This window comes from Gallinula chloropus, assembly GCF_964237585.1.
Source record: "Gallinula chloropus genome assembly, contig: HAP1_SCAFFOLD_244, whole genome shotgun sequence".
In the NCBI taxonomy this organism is placed as follows: domain Eukaryota; kingdom Metazoa; phylum Chordata; class Aves; order Gruiformes; family Rallidae; genus Gallinula; species Gallinula chloropus.
Window position 1 is genome coordinate 2,067 of NW_028168555.1, and position 17,620 is coordinate 19,686.

At 54.9% G+C, this 17,620-nt stretch overlaps 1 protein-coding gene across 1 annotated transcript in view; it reads left to right on the forward strand.

The window, feature by feature from the left end:
• Positions 1 to 7,126: 7,126 nt before the first annotated feature.
• Positions 7,127 to 17,620, forward strand: part of LOC311204358 (nischarin-like) — a gene marked incomplete at both ends in the record, with an annotated part of 104,668 nt that continues 94,174 nt past the window's right edge. Inside the window, 1 exon segment of the mRNA XM_084280788.1 lies at positions 7,127 to 7,144. Within this exon segment, the coding sequence (XP_084136914.1) occupies positions 7,127 to 7,144 (18 nt within the window).

Genomic DNA, 17,620 nt, shown 5'->3' on the forward strand with positions numbered 1-17,620 from the left:
CCTTTCAGACCCGCAGGTGTAAGGAACAACCACATCCCCTCTGCTCCCCACCCCGCCTCCACCAGAGGATCCCACGGCTCTGGGATTCAGGCACCACAACATCCCAGTGAAATTGGTGGGTAGGTGCAGAAATACAGAGGCCGTGAGAAAGGAAGCCTAACATCACCTGATGAAGACGTCAGGAGTGGCACCTCTGAGCCCAAACCCTTCAGCCTGGCCCTGAACCACCTGCTTTTTTCCTTTTCCCCTTCTCCTCAGAGCTCTGACACAGTTAATTTCTCCCTCACTTGGTAGTAGTTGCCAAAATTATCCTGGAGTTGAAGGATGACAAGCCAGAGATGGGAAGGGAGCAGAACTTCCGAGTGGGTGCACTGCTGTCCTCACAAAGCCTCCACTTTGTGGCAGTTTCCTCATCAGCTCCACGGTCACGCTAACTCCTACATCCACCCCACTCTGAGAAGTCACACAAGGATTCCCACATCACCCAAGCTTTCAAGTGCAATCTCCCACCCCTCATTCCACCTCCCGGGCTCGGAGTGTGTCTCTGCCACCTGAGAGAGGCCTTTCAAAGCTTCCCCAAAGACATCCTTTGAAGATCCACCCCCATCTCTCACCACCGTGAAGACAGGGCGTTCTGAAGCCCAAATGCACTTCCAAGGCCCATGCTGCCCTACCTTCCTTCCCTGCAGACCCTTCCACCTCCAAACTCTCCCCAAGCTCAAAGGAAGGGCAGAAACACCCCGTGCTGGAAACCTGGACAGCCCAAACCTATTCAGGAGATGGCCTCATCCTCCTGGGCCAATGAAGCTTCACAGACTCTCTGCAGCCCGGGAGCCACTGGCTCTCAGAAGTCTGCAGCTCCCACAACACCAGAGCTCGCTCTCAGAGGAAATCCAGTCACTGCAATCAAGCTTTCCTCCCCAAAACATCACCCTCAGCCACAGGGTGGATGGAACTGGGATGGGAAACACCGAGCTCCATTACCCTAAAGCCCAGGGACACCCACCCTGATGCTGTGGATGGCTGACTTGTCCTAAAAGCACCAACCCCCCTCGAGGCCATACGGTAGCGTTCCCCTTGGGCAGGGTACCTAACCAAAGGCATCTTTGAAACGGACCTTCTCTCCCGCTGATCCTCCTCCTCCTGCGTGCCACAAGCCTTCCACTGGAAGCGGGCGATGATGTCACTGCGGTTGTGGATGGCCACGCATCTGCGCTTTGACAGCGTGAGGTAGGTCTTCTCAATGCTCACAGGCTCCTCATCCAGCCGGATGTTGACATCTACAGCCACTCCATAAAGGTTTGTTTTCGTGTTTTCACCTGGAAGAAAGCAAAGGGGACTCTTTACTCCTCTCACTTGCCGATGGAAGTACGAGGAACGCAGCGAGCCTCAGGTCACAGAAGAAAGGGCTACAGCTTTTATTACCCCTCATTCCCAGGGGAGTCCCACCTCAGCCACAGCTCACACGGCATCTCCTCCAGGCCCACCACAAGTGTCAAGTCTCTCCCAGTCTCTCACTGATCCCCCACAAAGGTGCCGGCAGGGTGTGCGCCAGAAAAGAAGGTGGCAGAGGAAGGAGCAAAGCGACAGCCCATGGCAGGATGGGATGCAGACAAGAGCTTCCCTGTGTTGTAGAAGCAGTGCCCGTACTCCTGATCAGGACAGTCTGAAGAGCTGCCACTTCAATCCACCCAATAACGGGCAGAGGGAGAACTGTGACTTCCTCTACATTTGCTCAAGCAGGGACAGGGACAGGCTTGTCCCAGCTGCAGCAAACATGAAGCATCACTGCAGAAACCCAACCCCATGTAAGCTGTGGAGGAACCAGGTGCTTCAGTGAGAACAAGACTCAGGTTTTCCAAGCAAGCCACCAAGATCCTGACAGAAGCTGTTTAACATCTCACCTTCTCCTTGAGTTTTCCCCCCCTCAACTTGTTCTTAAAGCGACTTAGGAAGCTGATGGCGCTTCGCTGGCACCTGGGACCCTCGTAAAGATTTCCTACCTGTCTCTTCCTGACAAATCCCAGGAGCCCCCACGTCCTGGCTGCTTTAGTTGTCAAGAGTGGGATTTAGAGGGCGGCGTAGAAAAAGGGGCTGCAGCAAGACCACGGGGAAGCGGCATATGGGACAGAGGTGTGTAAAGGACAGTGGGCATGGGACAGCGTCCCATAGAGACACCCCCACCACCACCCCCACGTTACGCTTACAGGACCAAATCCAGCACTGGTTCGGAATGGAACATCACACGCGCGTACGCACGCGGTCACCCAGATTCGAGGTTCATCCTTCCTCCACCCAGCAGCTCCCAGGAAAACAGATTCCCAAAGCATTCTCCTTCCTGTTGAGGGGGATGCACTCTAACAACCCCGAAACACCAGCTGGTTTTCACTTTTCTTGGAGGGAAAGCTGGGGGATAGCACCCAGCAAGGGAATTTGGGTGCTTGGGACAATAGGCAATGATGGCAGATGACTGTCACAAGGGTGTGGGGTGGTGGCCACCGTGCTGACAGCAGGGAACACCCAGGGATGGGCCAGGACACCAGACAGACAGAATAAGGACAGACTCAGCCTTTGCCCTTCTAAGCACCAGAATACACAGAGGTTTTGAAACAAAAGGGTTTACAAGTAGATTGCAAAGGAAGTTCAGCCTTGTTCTGCTTTGAAGGACGCAGACCGGCAGATAGGACACTCACCTGTGTCGTAGTGAACTATCAGGGAACCGCAATAATACCCAGTCTTCAGCGGGTGGAAGTCCACTGTTACTTGCATGGCCTCACCGATGCCGAGCGTACGGATGGAGCGATCGACAGAGAAAGGGCTGCAACAGAGACACACACACTCATCAGGACTGTGGTGGGAGCTCTGGGGGCTCTTTTGCAGTCTAGTTCCCGGCAGCTCGCTTGTGTGAGGAGCAAACAAGCAGCTGGCAGCAGCAACCCAGAACACAGCGGGTCAGAAACACGGCTGGCGACCCTCACTCTCCGAAGTCCAGAGGGTATGAAATGACTTCATCCCCCCTAGATTCTGCAGCCAGGCTCCAGTCCGGACCATACCATCAGAGAATGGGTTTTGAAGAGCCCAGAGCAGGTAAGAGCTGTTTGCATGCACAGCTTGACCCTGATGTCCCTGGGACATCAGGTTTTTTTCTGCCACCTATAAACCTGCTACTCCTGAAAGACAGGAGAGAAGGTTTGGAGGGGGGGTTAAGAGCTCCTTTGCTCCTGGCATGCTTTTACTACATCCAGCTGTACGCTTGCTTTGTTGCACAATGTCTGAAGTTTCACAGGTCCTGATCTCCCAGCGGCACCTTGCACTCCCCAGATCCTATAACCTCATCTAGGCACACCAACCCAGGAGACCCCTTCACACCAGGACCTGCTGAGATCTTGCCCATTACGGCCCTTCAGCAAGAGAGCAACACTAGACCTGTAAGCACTCTGATAATTATCTACCTTGGTATTTAGGGCTTGCTTACTCTCACCAGGGGTCAAGCTTCCCCATCTTGACAGAGGTGGGCTCAAGTTATGTCCCACGAGGATACCAAGGGCCATCATACTCCTGACATAATGCAGAAAGGCAGCTGACAAGTGAAAGAAGCTGGCAAGTCAGTGACACAGGCCCTCAAAGCACCACCGCGGCTTCTCTCCTGCAGCCACATGCTCAGTAAACGCAGCGTGCAAGGAGGCTGCACTATACTGTGAGTCCCGGGCTACCTTCATCTTCTAACAGCCAAGCTTTCTTTGGTCTACTGCTGCCTTAATTGGCATCCTAAAACCAGTTGAGTTTGGGAGAACCTAGTTCATTAAAAGCTACCTCCAGCCCCAAGGCAGACAGCAAAGTTACTGGGGCCTGAAATGCCCCACCCTGTCCACCCAGACCTACAGCAGGGAAAACCCCACCAAACCCAAAGGCTTAACCTTTGCACATGCTACTTTTTGGCAGCAGTAGAACAGCCAAAGTCAAGCAGCATAACCATCCCAGCAAACCCAGTCTCTCAGGACAAAGCATCCCAGACTGCACTGAAAAATCCCAGGTACACTCAGCACCTCCCAAGCCCAACCTTCCCTTCCCCCCTTTTCCTGCACCTCAGCCCTAATTTCACAACCTCGGGTGGTCTTTGTGCATCCCCACACCTCCCTGTAGTGTATGGGTACCACAGGGGATCCCTGAGCGCTCTGCCTTGGAGGATCATCTCCCGAGCTTTCCGAGCTGGGTGGGGACACTCCTAGAGGGATCTAATCCCAGACCGACCCTCTCTGTCCCTGGAGCACGGCAGAGCACAACGTCCATCGCCGCAGGAAAAGGCAGCGCTGCGCCTTGTCTGCTCCCAGACACCATTTTCATCTTAAACCTATTGGAATGACATTTCTCTCTGCCAATGTCACAGAGAAGAAACTCATTCTCCTGCCTGAACCACAAGAGCAATGGGAAGAGACTTACTGGATTTATCCTCCTGGGATTTTTATTCCCAAGCGCTGCGGTTAGGGGCTGGGCACGGCCCTGCGCAGGGAGGGCAGGCACAGAGCACACTGAAGAATGGGCAGTGCTGGGGTGGCTGGCTGGGGTGTTTTCAAGAAAAAGCAGTCAAATCATGGCCAAAATGCCACCACGTTTTCTGGAAGCTATCGAAGATGCTGAATTGGCCCCACAGATTCACTTACAAGCTCCTCTCTGGAGCAAAAAGCAGAACAGAAAACAGCCAAGTCCTCGCACAAACGATGACCGGGCAGGGAACATCACCAGGATGTGACCAGATGCACGAGCTGAGCTCTCAGTACTGTGAGGAACAGTTAAGGATGGGAGATGGGCTGCAAAAGCACCCTAATGGGGAGAGCAGAAAGTTCTACGCTTGGTGCCAGAGAGGGGAGGCAAAGACAAGTGGCACAAGCAGGACAGCAGACTGGGGAACGGTGGCACCTGAGCTGGTTTGTGAATGGGCAAGAGCCTGAGTTTGCTCAGGCCAGAAAAGAGAAGTTGCATCAACTAAACCAGAAGTTCAACCTGCACAGATAAAACATAGAGGATACAGGCCCATCAGCTGGCCTCTACATGCTCAGACGGATCTCTCATTCCCTTCTACCCCACTGCTGTCCTCCTCCTCTCTCACATGTGCCTGTACCTGTGTTGTGGCTTTGCATGGCTGGGTTCTGCTGGAGAAGGGGGAGATCTGCAGGGGTGGCTTCTGCAAGAAGCAACCAGAAGCTCTCTGAAGCCCCACAGAGCAAACACCAGACAGCTCAAGGCTGGAGTCGCTGCTGACCAAGGCCGAGCCCATCAGGGATGGTCACAGTGCCTCAGAATCACAGTTAGAGGGAAAAAAACCACCAAGAAACTGCTTTTTGCCCCCAGAGCCAGAAGTGAGAAGATGTGAGGAACTGTGCAGACACCAAGGCCAGGGAAGAAGGAGCAGGGAGGGATGAGGAGGTGTTTCAGGCACCAGAGAGAAAGATTCCCCTGCAGCCTGTGGAGAAGACCATGGTGAAGCAGGCTGTCCCCCTGCAGCTCATGGATGGCAGGGAGCAGAGATCCCATCTATAGCTGTGGAGGATCCCACGCTGGAGTGCCTGGAGACACCTGAAGGACACTGTGACTCTGGGGGAAGCCCGTGTCGGAGCAAGCTCCTGGCAGTGAAACTTGCTGCTCTAGAGCTCGAGAAGAAAAACACCCCCCCACACCTTTTGTTGGGCAAATGAAGTGAGGTCCCTTACCTCTGAGTGCTGATGGAGTAGTGGGCCTCCCGGTTACCAAGATTGCGAACCAGCAGAGTCTTCTGGCTGCTGTACTTGACTGGACAGGTGGAGAAGTTCAGGTGGAGGGGGAAGTCCAGGAATGCCCGGGCACAACTAGCTCGGATCCGCTCAATGAACTGTCCCTTGTCTGTGACACAGGTGATCTGGTGAGAGTAATCCTGAGGGGAAGGAACAAATCACGGTACGTTCAGTCCCGGCGGAAGGAAAACTGCTGCTTCCCACCACTAACAGGAGCCTTTGGGAATGGAACAGCACTTCTTTCTGTAACGACCTTTCCCTCCAGCAGCACCACTAGGACAGGGCTGGTACCCTGCAGAGAGGAAACCGCCCTGCTGATCCAGCTGCCTCCTCAGTGAGCTGGCAGAACCAGACCAAGTCACCTGATAGCTTGATGCCGAAGCACCACAACAGAGTAATCCCACGGAAGGGATTGCAGCAGATCAAGGACCTGCTTCCAGCACCGCTCCACACCCGGTTATGCCGCGGCACCAACTCCATCCCAGTGACCCCACTTGAAGCTTGGTGGGGGATGCTCAGGTACACTGTTGGATGGACTTTGCCACCAGCCGTTGGTGAAATCACAGAATCACAAGGTTGGAGAAGACCTTTAAGATCATCGAGTCCAACTGATCCTGTCCTGTGCTAAACCATATCCCATAGTACCTGATCTGCCCTTTTTTCAAACACACCCCGGGACGGCGACTCAACCCCCTCCCTGGCAGCCTGTCCCAGGCCCTCACAACTCCTTACCGAGATGACTGTTTTAACATCAAGGGAGGCAGAGATTTCCCACCCCTTTCCACAGCATCTCAAGGACAAGATTGGGGACACCAACCCTCCAAAAGCTGATCCACCTCCCCAGCCCCGAGCCGGCTCTGCTCCATACCCAAGCTATTCCTGACAGATCCCTGACAGGTACTGAAGGGCACCAACAATTCCAGCCCTGCCCTCGGCGCAGCCTCTTCCAGCTCCTCCCAGGCCCTGAGAGCTCTCGCTGCACATCTAACCTCTGACTTCCCTTTCACCTCAGCCCAGCACCTGGGGGAGGCAGGGGACAGCTCTGCTCTCTCTGCTGCACACTGTGGCACAGCCGATGCCTTGATAACGTCTCTGAAGTTTCCAGAAGTGACTGGGTGTCTTCCTGAAGCTGGTGCTCTCAGGCCCACAGGCGGGAGGCACGGGGACAGCCCTACCAGAGTCAAGCATGCTATTCCCAGCCCTGGGCTGATTCAGCAAGGAGCCAGACAGCCATTGCCCTGTCCCCCAGGCAGAGGCATTCCTCAGAGATAAGTCCTCCCAGCCTTGTCTCCCCTCTTCCAGCTGCACTGTGCCCACCCGAAAGACAGAGGCAGGTCTCCCACTTGTCCTCAGACACCATGGTGACACTGCAGCCAGTAGCTGCAGCTCGCTGCCAGTTCTGCCTGCACTCATCTGACACGTTCCCAACCTCCCGTGCTGTCCCAGGCCATCCCTCACCCGTTCCTTACGGGTCTCTCACTGTCCTCGCCAGTAACCCCCTGTCTGGGCAGTGTCATACCCACTGGTCCTGTGGAAGCAGCAGCTTTAAGCACCCATCCAAGCAAGTGTTACTCCAGATAAAACACATCCCATCCCCCACTCTGCCCATGGGGACTTCCCTGGCAAGACCCTGAAGCCTGCAACCCTCACACCCTTCTGAAGGCTCACGCTCCTCCTTCCGGCTTCATTAAGCCCTGAGCAGGTACCGCAGGGTCTACGGCCTTCCAAGGTCGACTCTGCCACTGCTGAGGGTGTCACGGCCCTGAGGGTTTGCTGTGACTACACCAAAGCAAGGAAGGAGGAGGTTAGTTCAGAGGGAGGATAGAAAATGGCAAGAGCCTGCCCTTGTGTCCCACCCCAGCCTTCCCCCAGTACCATCCCTCTGGTGATAGCAACTCAACTCCAGCAGAACTTGGTCGGGGGTTATTGATCCTGGATTAGCACCAGATGTCGCTTCAACATCGTCCCGGGGGGAAATATGTTTTCCCTTTTCCCCAACAGAAGGAACTCGACCAGCAGCAGCGGTTTCAAAGGACAGGAGGACCTTGTCACCGAGGTATTTAGAGAAGCTGGGGGCAAGCCTGCCACCAGCACACACCTCCTTCAAACATCACATCAAACGGCAAGGAAAAGGGCAGGAAAAGGTCTACCTCATCACAGGAGCTTTCACTCGTATCTAGAGGCGGGAGAATCCGGGACCGCCTCAGCTCCCGGGTGCTGGCCAGCCTCTGCGCCTTGGTGACAGACTTCTCCAGGAAGGCAGAGGGTGTCCACTGAAACACAAAACACCAACAAGAGCTGCAGAAACACCTCTCTTCAGAAAGGCTTTTCTTGTTCAAGCACCACTGATAAACCATTTGTCACCACAGCCACTAGGATAGTCCTGGAAGTCCCCAAAGTTCCCCGCTGAAATATTTAACATCAGTCACTGAATGATGGAGAGCGGAACATGCGCTCTAACCAAGCGGCTCTGTCCCCTGCGCTTCTCCTTCGTCCTCTGATGTGACACGTTTGAGGATTTCTGCTCTTCGGGCATTTGTTTCCCCTTTAGCATTGCAGGATTCAGGCAGTGACCTTTGAAAGGAGTGGGGAGGAGTCATCAGAAACCCCCTAACTCCATCCTCGCACAATGCTCACAACCAGCCGGCGTGTGGAGATGTCACTGCCGGCTGAATCACAGGAGAGCAGAAAAGCAGCGCTGTGCCAAGACCGAGGTGGAGCTGGCTGGGTCCAAGCTTTAGTTACCTTTTTAATTAGCCCTTGTTTTCTCTCTGTTCTGGCCTCACAGCCCCCTCCACAGAAGCATACAGAGATACCTCCTCCATGAGGTTATATCCAGGAAAGGGAGCCTTGGCCAGCAAAAGGCACATTCATGGATGGGGAGGAGGAACTGCCCCACGTTCATGGATGGGAAGGAGGAACTGCCCCAACTCCACAGCTGTTTCAAGGGCTGGATCTGCGCTCAACCCAGGATGACACTCATGACAGAACTGGTTTGGACCCCATTCTAGCTGGGACTGGACACGTCTCTCAAGTCTTCAGGCAGAGTCTGAGCAGCCCCACCACATCCCCAGCTGCTGGGAGGGCAGGGATGGTCAGAGCAGCGCCTGCAAGGATGCTTCCGTGACAGAAGATACTGCTGCCCTCACCAAGAGGATGGGTAGAAGCACCCCAATGCTTCAGCTACTCCAGTGCACTGCCCAGGACATCCCATTAACTGGGTTCCAGCAGCACATTCAGACAAGACTCTGGACTTTCAGCCCACATTCCATCTCCCACTGCACCTTGATGGCCACCTCCAACACAAGTATGGCAGCAAAGAGATGGGGTGGTGGTGTGTACCTTCACAGTGTGGCTAAACAGGAGGGGCAGGCAGAGGAGGGACACAGGGCAGGTTTCCAGCCTTACCACAGCTCCTATCTGGCCACAGCAGGTACTTACATTTACATACTTCTTCTTTGGAGCTGTTACTACTCTCCGTTGTAATATTGTAGAAAGCTCACTAGATCGACGAACGTTTTTGGTAGCCATGTCTCAGCTAATCTGGAAGGAGCAACAATGGCACTTTGAAAATCCAGGAAGAGCAGCTGACCCCAGGCGACTTTGTGCCCGACCTTATCACCTGCTCAGGGTTATTACACCAACCTCCAGCCCAGGGACCGCGGCTGCCCCGAGCGTGAACAAGATCAGACCAGACCCCTTCCCACTTCGCCAGCCCAACGCCCACCCCCCGTGCCAGGAGCTTTGCCCTGTTTCTAACTAACGCAGCACGGAGTTCAATGCTCTGATGAAGAACTAGAGTCTCCAGGCTCAGTCAGTTGGTTTGAGCTACAGAAATTATCCAGCAAATATGACTCCTTCCAGGCATGAAATTCCCACAGCCCCCAAGAGCATTTCTCCCAGGAGAACAAGGGCCCTAATTTTCACTTATTAACACTCACACTCGAGGCTCTCTACAGGCATTCGAGGCTGTAACAGCAGAAAGAAAACCATGAAGCCATTAAAGGAACAACAGCAATCAGCTCAAACACAAACACCACGTCTGTGCAAGCAGGGCTGCTAAAGACTTGATCCTAACGGCAGTTCTTCTCCAGCACCCCCCCACCCCCCACAAGGAATGCGGGTTGACCGCTCCATGGACGGCTTTTAGGTCCATGGCCCAGTCAACAGCCTGACAACCACCTCTCCATCTCCATCACACACAGCCAAGCACTGCCATTCTGTAGTGGCTCCTGTCAAGATCTGAGCCAAAGCTCATGGAACTCATAGGCAGACACAGGCTATCAGGCTGTTTCCATGGGCAGTATCATACCCTACCCAAAGCAAACGCTTGGGCCCACAGCAGCATCAATTCACGGTGCACAGCTGTGCTGTGTCCACATCCTGACCACTGCTGTCACCCACAGAGCTCTGCTATCACCCAGCTCACCCAAAATGCTCCCGCAAACCCCAATCCAAGTCAAACTCTTCTAATCTCAACCTGCAAACACCTTCTCAACAAGAGTTCCGCACATCCCTGCCCAGTTCTCCCAAGGGAGTTTGAATCTCTGGCAAAACAAACGGCAGTTGAATTGAAAAGATACCAAACTGGAGACAGGCAAACAGCCAAAAGCAGCAGCAGGAGCATCACCCCCAGCCTCACCTGGGCAGGCTCCAGCCTCTTACCCACTTACCCAGCACACACACACACATTCCTGGCTGCCAGAACAGACAACAGGCCCTATTTCCTGGCTTACTGCTGTCCTACTCAGCACTGCAGTAACCCTGAGGTGTCATAGACACTTCACCCAGTTCCTCCCACCCTTCAGGCACTGACACCCTCATTGCAACACTGAGGTTTAAGGTCCAAACACCCAAAAGCCCGTGAACAAGAAGAGGAGGGCAGCACCAGCAGCCTCCATCCCCTCCACTCCTGCCCCAGGGCCTGGATGCGGCCACAGCTGCATCCCATGGGGGGGCAGACCTTGGCCTGGGAAGTCTGCTCTGATGGGGAGCACAGCGGGGCAGCTGGAGGGGGGGGTGCAGCAGGAGGGGACAGGCCCCGACACAAAATGCTGCCGCCTCCTCTAGCCCGGCACGAGAGCCCCCCCTTGGCTCCTTAGGCAGCCCCGCCCCTGAAATCCCGCCCTCCCTCCCTCCCAAACACAGCGCCTCCTTGCAGGGAAGCCTACCCGGCAGCAGGGTGAGCACCAGGGCCGGACACAGTTCGGGCGGGACCCAGCTCACACCCCACACCCCCACCCCGGGCACGCTGTGCCACTCACCCCAACCGCTCCAGCCCCCAGCCCCGGCGCTCCGCCCGCCCCCGCCCCTCCCGAGGCCGCACCTCCGGAACGCGGCCACCGCCCCAAAAACACGGCCTTGGGCACCGCTATCCCCCCCTCCCGCTCCCGGGGGGCGCGGGGACACTCACACGCCGGAGCGCGGCCACCAGCCGGGCTGCTGCCGCTGGCAATGAAGCAACGGACACACACGTTCCCGTGGCAACGGCGGGACGCGAGCGAGGCCCGTGCGGCAGCGCCCGGCCAGCCCCGGGCAGAGCTGACCCAGCGCCGCACCTCGCCGGGGAGTTACTACCCGCTCGCTCCTGCCCCGGGACCGGGGAAACCGGCGGCACGGGCGCGGGGGAGATGCCGCTTGGTGACAGCTCAGAGCCCAGTTCAACCAGCTCGCTGCCTTGCCGGCATCTCCTGACCCCCAGCCCGGCTCTCCGCACAGCCTGGCACCCACATGCAAACCGCAAGCAACAGGCTCTGACACTCAGCAGTCCCCACGTTCTGCTTCCCACCAGCTCCAGCACCCTCCAAGCGATGTCAGAGCCTCAAGTGCCTCCTGCCTGCCCCACCCTACACTGCAAGCAACTCCTCTTGCAGGAGTGCAGACGGGTGGCTGAATCCTGCTTCACTATACACACTAAATCCTCCTCCTTCAGCAGCAATAAGGCACCTCTCTCCAGAGTAACCGGTTCATTTGCCTTTCTATTGCACTTTGCTGGGAGAGCCAGAGAGGAGATCTGCTAAAAGGGAGAATCAGGATGCTCCTGAACACTTTTCCTCACCTAAACCATCTTGCCCTGTTCAGGCTTAAGTAGCAGGATCATGTTTCTTGCTTAGAAATCACCTGCTTAGCTGCAATTACCATATAAACAGCATCTCACGGGAGCCAGGAAAGGAGAAGAATTTCCAGGACTTCCAGGGCTCTTGCCCCTCCAGCCTACCACTAAGTGGCTGAGAGCTTTCTAAATCAAGCCTTGCTCCCCAGGAAGCCTCACCTGGCACCTTTATACTCCAGCCCCTCTCGTCTTTTTATCACTTCGGTACTGCCATCCCACAATTTATTGTAAAAGCTCCACCACGGCAGAGATAATTAACAGGAGCCTCGTGTTACACCTTCCCCTTCCTTCTTTTCATAAACTCAAGCTCTCAGCTGATGGCGAGGCGGGCAAGGAGGACCAGGCTCCCTTCCACGGGCCTGCCAGAGCTCCACGTGCTGTGAATTTAGAGCCACAGCTCCCGATGTCAGCACTTAGAGCACTACTTTCCCTCTCCCAGCACCTCATCTCTGCTATCTTGGGCTTCCCAACTTGCATCAACCCTTCCCCCCCACTATTTACTCTTTTTCCTGCATCGGGACTACGTTTCAGTGTGGTTGGCAACACATCAGAGCTTCCACACAGAGAGAGACCTCGGAGTGCAAAAAGCAGGAGCCAAAAGGACTATTACCGGGTCCCCAGGTCGGGAGCAAGTGGCCTCAGCGGGGTCAGAGCTGGCTCTGCTGGGCCGAGGAGCACGTTAGCGAAGCGCTGCCATTCTGTAGTGGATCCTGTCAGGATCTGAGCCAAAGCTCATGGAACTCATAGGCAGACACAGGCTATCAGGCTGTTTCCACGGGCAGTATCTTACCCTACCCAAAGCAAACGCTTGGACCCACAGCAGCCTGCAGCTAAAAGCACGAGGCAAACAAGTCCGCGCTGCCCAGGGGCTCTCTGCATGTGCACAGCAGCCACGGCTCTGCTGCCACACAAGGATTTGGTCATCTACCCATGAACCACACACCCAAGCTGGAACATGGGGCACTGCCAGCATCCCTGAAAGCCATCCTCTCTCCCTTTCTGAACCACATCCCAGCTTCTGTGGCATCAATTCACCGTGCACAGCTGTGCTGTGTCCACATCCTGACCACTGCTGTCACCCACAGAGCTCTGCTATCACCCAGCTCACCCAAAATGCTCCCGCAAACCCCAATCCAAGTCAAACTCTTCTAATCTCAACCTGCAAACACCTTCTCAACAAGAGTTCCGCGCATCCCTGCCCAGTTCTCACAAGGGAGTTTGAATCTCTGGCAAAACAAACGGCAGTTGAATTGAAAAGATACCAAACTGGAGACAGGCAAACAGCCAAAAGCAGCAGCAGGAGCATCACCCCCAGCCTCACCTGGGCAGGCTCCAGCCTCTTACCCACTTACCCAGCACACACACACACATTCCTGGCTGCCAGAACAGACAACAGGCCCTATTTCCTGGCTTACTGCTGTCCTACTCAGCACTGCAGTAACCCTGAGGTGTCATAGACACTTCACCCAGTTCCTCCCACCCTTCAGGCACTGACACCCTCATTTACACGTTGCAACACTGAGGTTTAAGGTCCAAACACCCAAAAGCCCGTGAACAAGAAGAGGAGGGCAGCACCAGCAGCCTCCATCCCCTCCACTCCTGCCCCAGGGCCTGGATGCGGCCACAGCTGCATCCCATGGGGGGGCAGACCTTGGCCTGGGAAGTCTGCTCTGATGGGGAGCACAGCGGGGCAGCTGGAGGGGGGGTGCAGCAGGAGGGGACAGGCCCCGACACAAAATGCTGCCGCCTCCTCTAGCCCGGCACGAGAGCCCCCTCTTCGCTCCTTAGGCAGCCTCCCCCCTGAAATCCCGCCCTCCCTCCCTCCCAAACACAGCGCCTCCTTGCAGGGAAGCCTACCCGGCAGCAGGGTGAGCACCAGGGCCTGACACAGTTCGGGCGGGACCCAGCTCACACCCCACACCCCCACCCACACTCACCCCAACCGCTCCAGCCCCCGCCCCTCCCGAGGCCGCACCTCCGGAACGCGGCCACCGCCCCAAAAACACGGCCTTGGGCACCGGAATCTCCCCCCTCCCGCTCCCGGGGCGGCGTGGGGACACTCACACGCCGGAGCACGGCCACCAGCCGGGCTGCTGCCGTTGGCAATGAAGCACCGGACACACACGTTCCCGTGGCAACGGCGGGACGCGAGCGAGGCCCGTGCGGCAGCGCCCGGCCAGCCCCGGGCAGAGCTGACCCAGCGCCGCACCTCGCCGGGGAGTTACTACCCGCTCGCTCCTGACCCGGGACCGGGGAAACCGGCGGCACGGGCCTGGGGGAGATGCTTTGGGCCAGGGGCTCGGCTGGCACAGCAAGCGTGTGCTGAAGCGGCCCCTGCCCACCCTCCCAGATTACGTGGGTGCAGCGTGGGTGCAGACAGTCCTCCACCAGCTCTGGAACCTGAGTCCTTTCCCACAGCACTTCAGCCCTTCCCCAGCTGTACAGTGAACTCTTTCTGCAAAGCTGGTTAGGAAGGACATCCTTAAAAACGTGGAATTTAAAAGAGCATTTGGGTTTCAGTGTTCATGTCTCATGGAAACCCAGTCTCCTGGGACAGCAGAGGGATGGTATTGATTCCCTTCCCTAACGCAGCTGCCTCGTGCAAAAGGGTTTGAAGAGCCACTCCTGGGTTACACAGACAGCTCGACAGGAGCACTTCAAAAAGCTCAGCCTTCTCATCAGGTCCCTGGCAAAAGGGGTCTGGCCTCCCCAGCAGGAGGGCTTAGAAGCTGGCCAGGAACGTGCTTTGTCTTATTTGCAGTCTCATCATTTCACTGGGTCAGTTCTAGGGAACCTCTTCTGAGCTGATGGGCTCAGAAACTTCAGCTCCATACACGCAACTCCTGACGTGCAGCAGCCCCACTGATGATGCCCAGAGCAGTTTCAGGATGCCAGTGCTGTCAGCAAGTTCAGCCCAGCCCCTGTGCCTTCAAACCAACGGTGTCCTCACACCAGCACACGATAGAGCTGTTTCTCAAGGCTTTAGTATTTCCTTCCTCAGCTTTTGCTTGTGCTTCCTGCACGTTTTACACAGGGGGATTTTAAAAGGGTGGGTGAACTGATACTGTATGAATTGTGCTCACTCTGTGTAAGGATATTTTTAGCAGAATCCATCTCTCAATCCAATTCTTTGCCATGTACACAGTGAGGAAAATTAGATGCCTTTAAGGTATCGTTATTAACTTCATTTGATTTCTGGTTCCTTTAGCAGAGATTTAAGTATGCTGGGCCTCTTTTAAGAACATTTTAAAAGATCAACAATTGCAATAATTATTTTTATTAGTAGAGTGACAAAGAAGCAGCAGTTCAGTTTGCTTTATTTGGTACTAGCCAAATGCTAAATTGTGCCTAGTATCATTACTTGTCCTTTAATCAGGAGTCTTCTGGTTTTTTTAATAGATCTGACTAAAAGACTTGATCCTGCTGCCAGAAAAACTTAGTCTACCCTTCTTTTTATTTAATAAATTCACTGTTATTTTATTGAATAGAAATTATGATATATTGTTCAAGGTATTGCATATGTTCAATAACACTGTTATGATGATAATACAGGATTTCAGAAGTCAATTGCTGTGTTCCGATAGCACAGGTATTATTAATTATTTAAAGATCAATTCAGTTTTATAAAAAAGCCAAAACCAAATATCGATTCAATTTCAACTTTCAACATGCAAACACCTTCGAAGTAAAAAATATCCTTTTGAAGAACTGGTCAGTTGTAACATACAAAGTAAAATCTATTTTTAGCTGCTTATTTTAATTTTTCAAAAACTTATTTTATACTCTATATAGTTTTAAAAGTCATTTCAGTAACTTTGATCAGATAAAACTGTCCATATTCCAAGATTCAAGAGGTGAACTGAAATAGCTCTGTCCTGCTAACGTTGCAGGAAATAAAACTTCAGACCAAGAGACACCCTTAATTCTGGTTTCTCACGGGAAGAGTTTTCACTCCTAAGCAATTAAAAGGCACACAGAATCTTCCTGGTTTCAGTTTCAATCATCTACCACTTTGATTGAACTCAGGACAATTTCACATCTGTAAAATGTTTTACAAGTCACTTGTTAAATGCACCTGAGGAATTCCAGGACCCAAATAGGGTTCATGTTAGAGAAATCTATGGACTTGCTCAAGATGGAGGAGTTCCATACCTGCAAAGAAGCAGGACTCCAAGTATTGGCCGTAATCACCATAGTCCTGCTTTGGATAATTTCCCTGTGCAAACACAGAGATTTGAAGACGTGGTATCTTAACACAAAAGATTGCACTCTTTCCCTTTGAACAAGACAATATGGATCAAACCATCTGTCTTACCTGACTGATGCTCATCAACATGAACAAAAGAGTCATCCAACAGACAGTAAATAGCTTTTGCTGAGAGAAGCACACAAGCCATCACTTCCATACTGGGAGTCTTGTACAGCAGAACTGAGGACCACATGAGATGTCCAACTCTTCATTTTCCACCTAAGATAGAAAGCAGATTCTGCAAGTTACTTGCACACTTTGATGGGCCAGGTAGATGCATCATTATAGGCTCCTAGGGAAGCAATTGTACCAGCTGGAGCATCTAAACATGCTGCAGTCCAAGAGCAGAAGTTCACCTCGAGGCTGTTAAATGCAGCAGAGCTTTGAGGCTGCAGATACCTGTCGCTGGCTGCAGCGTAACACGGAGCCAGGAATCGCCAGGGAGGGAAAGTTGCCCTTAAATATTGCTTTGAAGTTTCAGGGAGTGGGGGGTGGTGGCACGCAGCCTAATGCGGTCACTGGACTGCTGTCAAGTGCTGGCTCTGCCAGAGACCCCATGGTCAGGGCCGGAGACCCCATGGCCAGGGCCGGAGACCCCATGGCCAGGGCCAGAGACCCCATGGCCAGGGCCGACTCACCTAAAGCAGTTGGATGGCAGGTTTTCTGGCTCCCCCATGGCTGCAGTCATTCAGCATTTCCCAGTCACTGTTCCATTCCAATGGCCTGCATCCCGCTGAAGGCTCAGTTCCTGTCAGAGGAGTGTCTTGGCTGAGGCAGGCTGAAGGAGCCCTCCTCTGCCCCTTCCCTCTCCTGAGACTGCTCTCCCTGCTCCAGGACGAGGAAGCTGCTCTCTTCAGCAGCTCTTCCAGGGCCAGCTCACCCCTTTGCAGCAGCGCTTAGGAGAAGCGGACAGGAGGCAGTCAGAGGCAATCTCACCTGGCTCTAGCACAGGCAGAGGAGTCCCTCCTCATCTCGGCTGGAAATGCTGCTCCTTTGGGCTGTGCCTGGAAGGGAAGAATTCCAGCACAGGGGGCAGCAAGGGGGACTTTCTTTTGCTCTTGTTTTGGCCGTGGCAGACCACGGGCAGCCGAACCTTGAGCTGTACCCCAGGGCTGCTGGCCCAGCAGGCAGATCCGCACCTCCCCCGGCACTGAGGATGAGCAGATCCCAAAGTCCAAGCGTTCTGCTGGCGCCGCGGAGAAGGGAGCGGAGCGGGAACGCCTGAGCCCCGGCCCCGGTGCGCGCCGGGCTCTGCCCCCGCGGGGCTCCGCTCGCCGCCTCGCACGCCGGCGCGGAAAAGAGCGGAACTAGCGCCCGGCACCCGCGGAGCGGCCGGGATGGGGACGGAGATGGGGGGGCGCGGCAGCCCGGCCCGGCCCGGGCGTTGCACAGGCTGGCGGGGGGCGCGGGCCCCCCCCTCCTTGCCCGCCTGCCCGGCGCGGAGGGGCGCGCTGTGCCGCGGCGCCGGGCGCTGCGCTCCGGGCGCGCTGG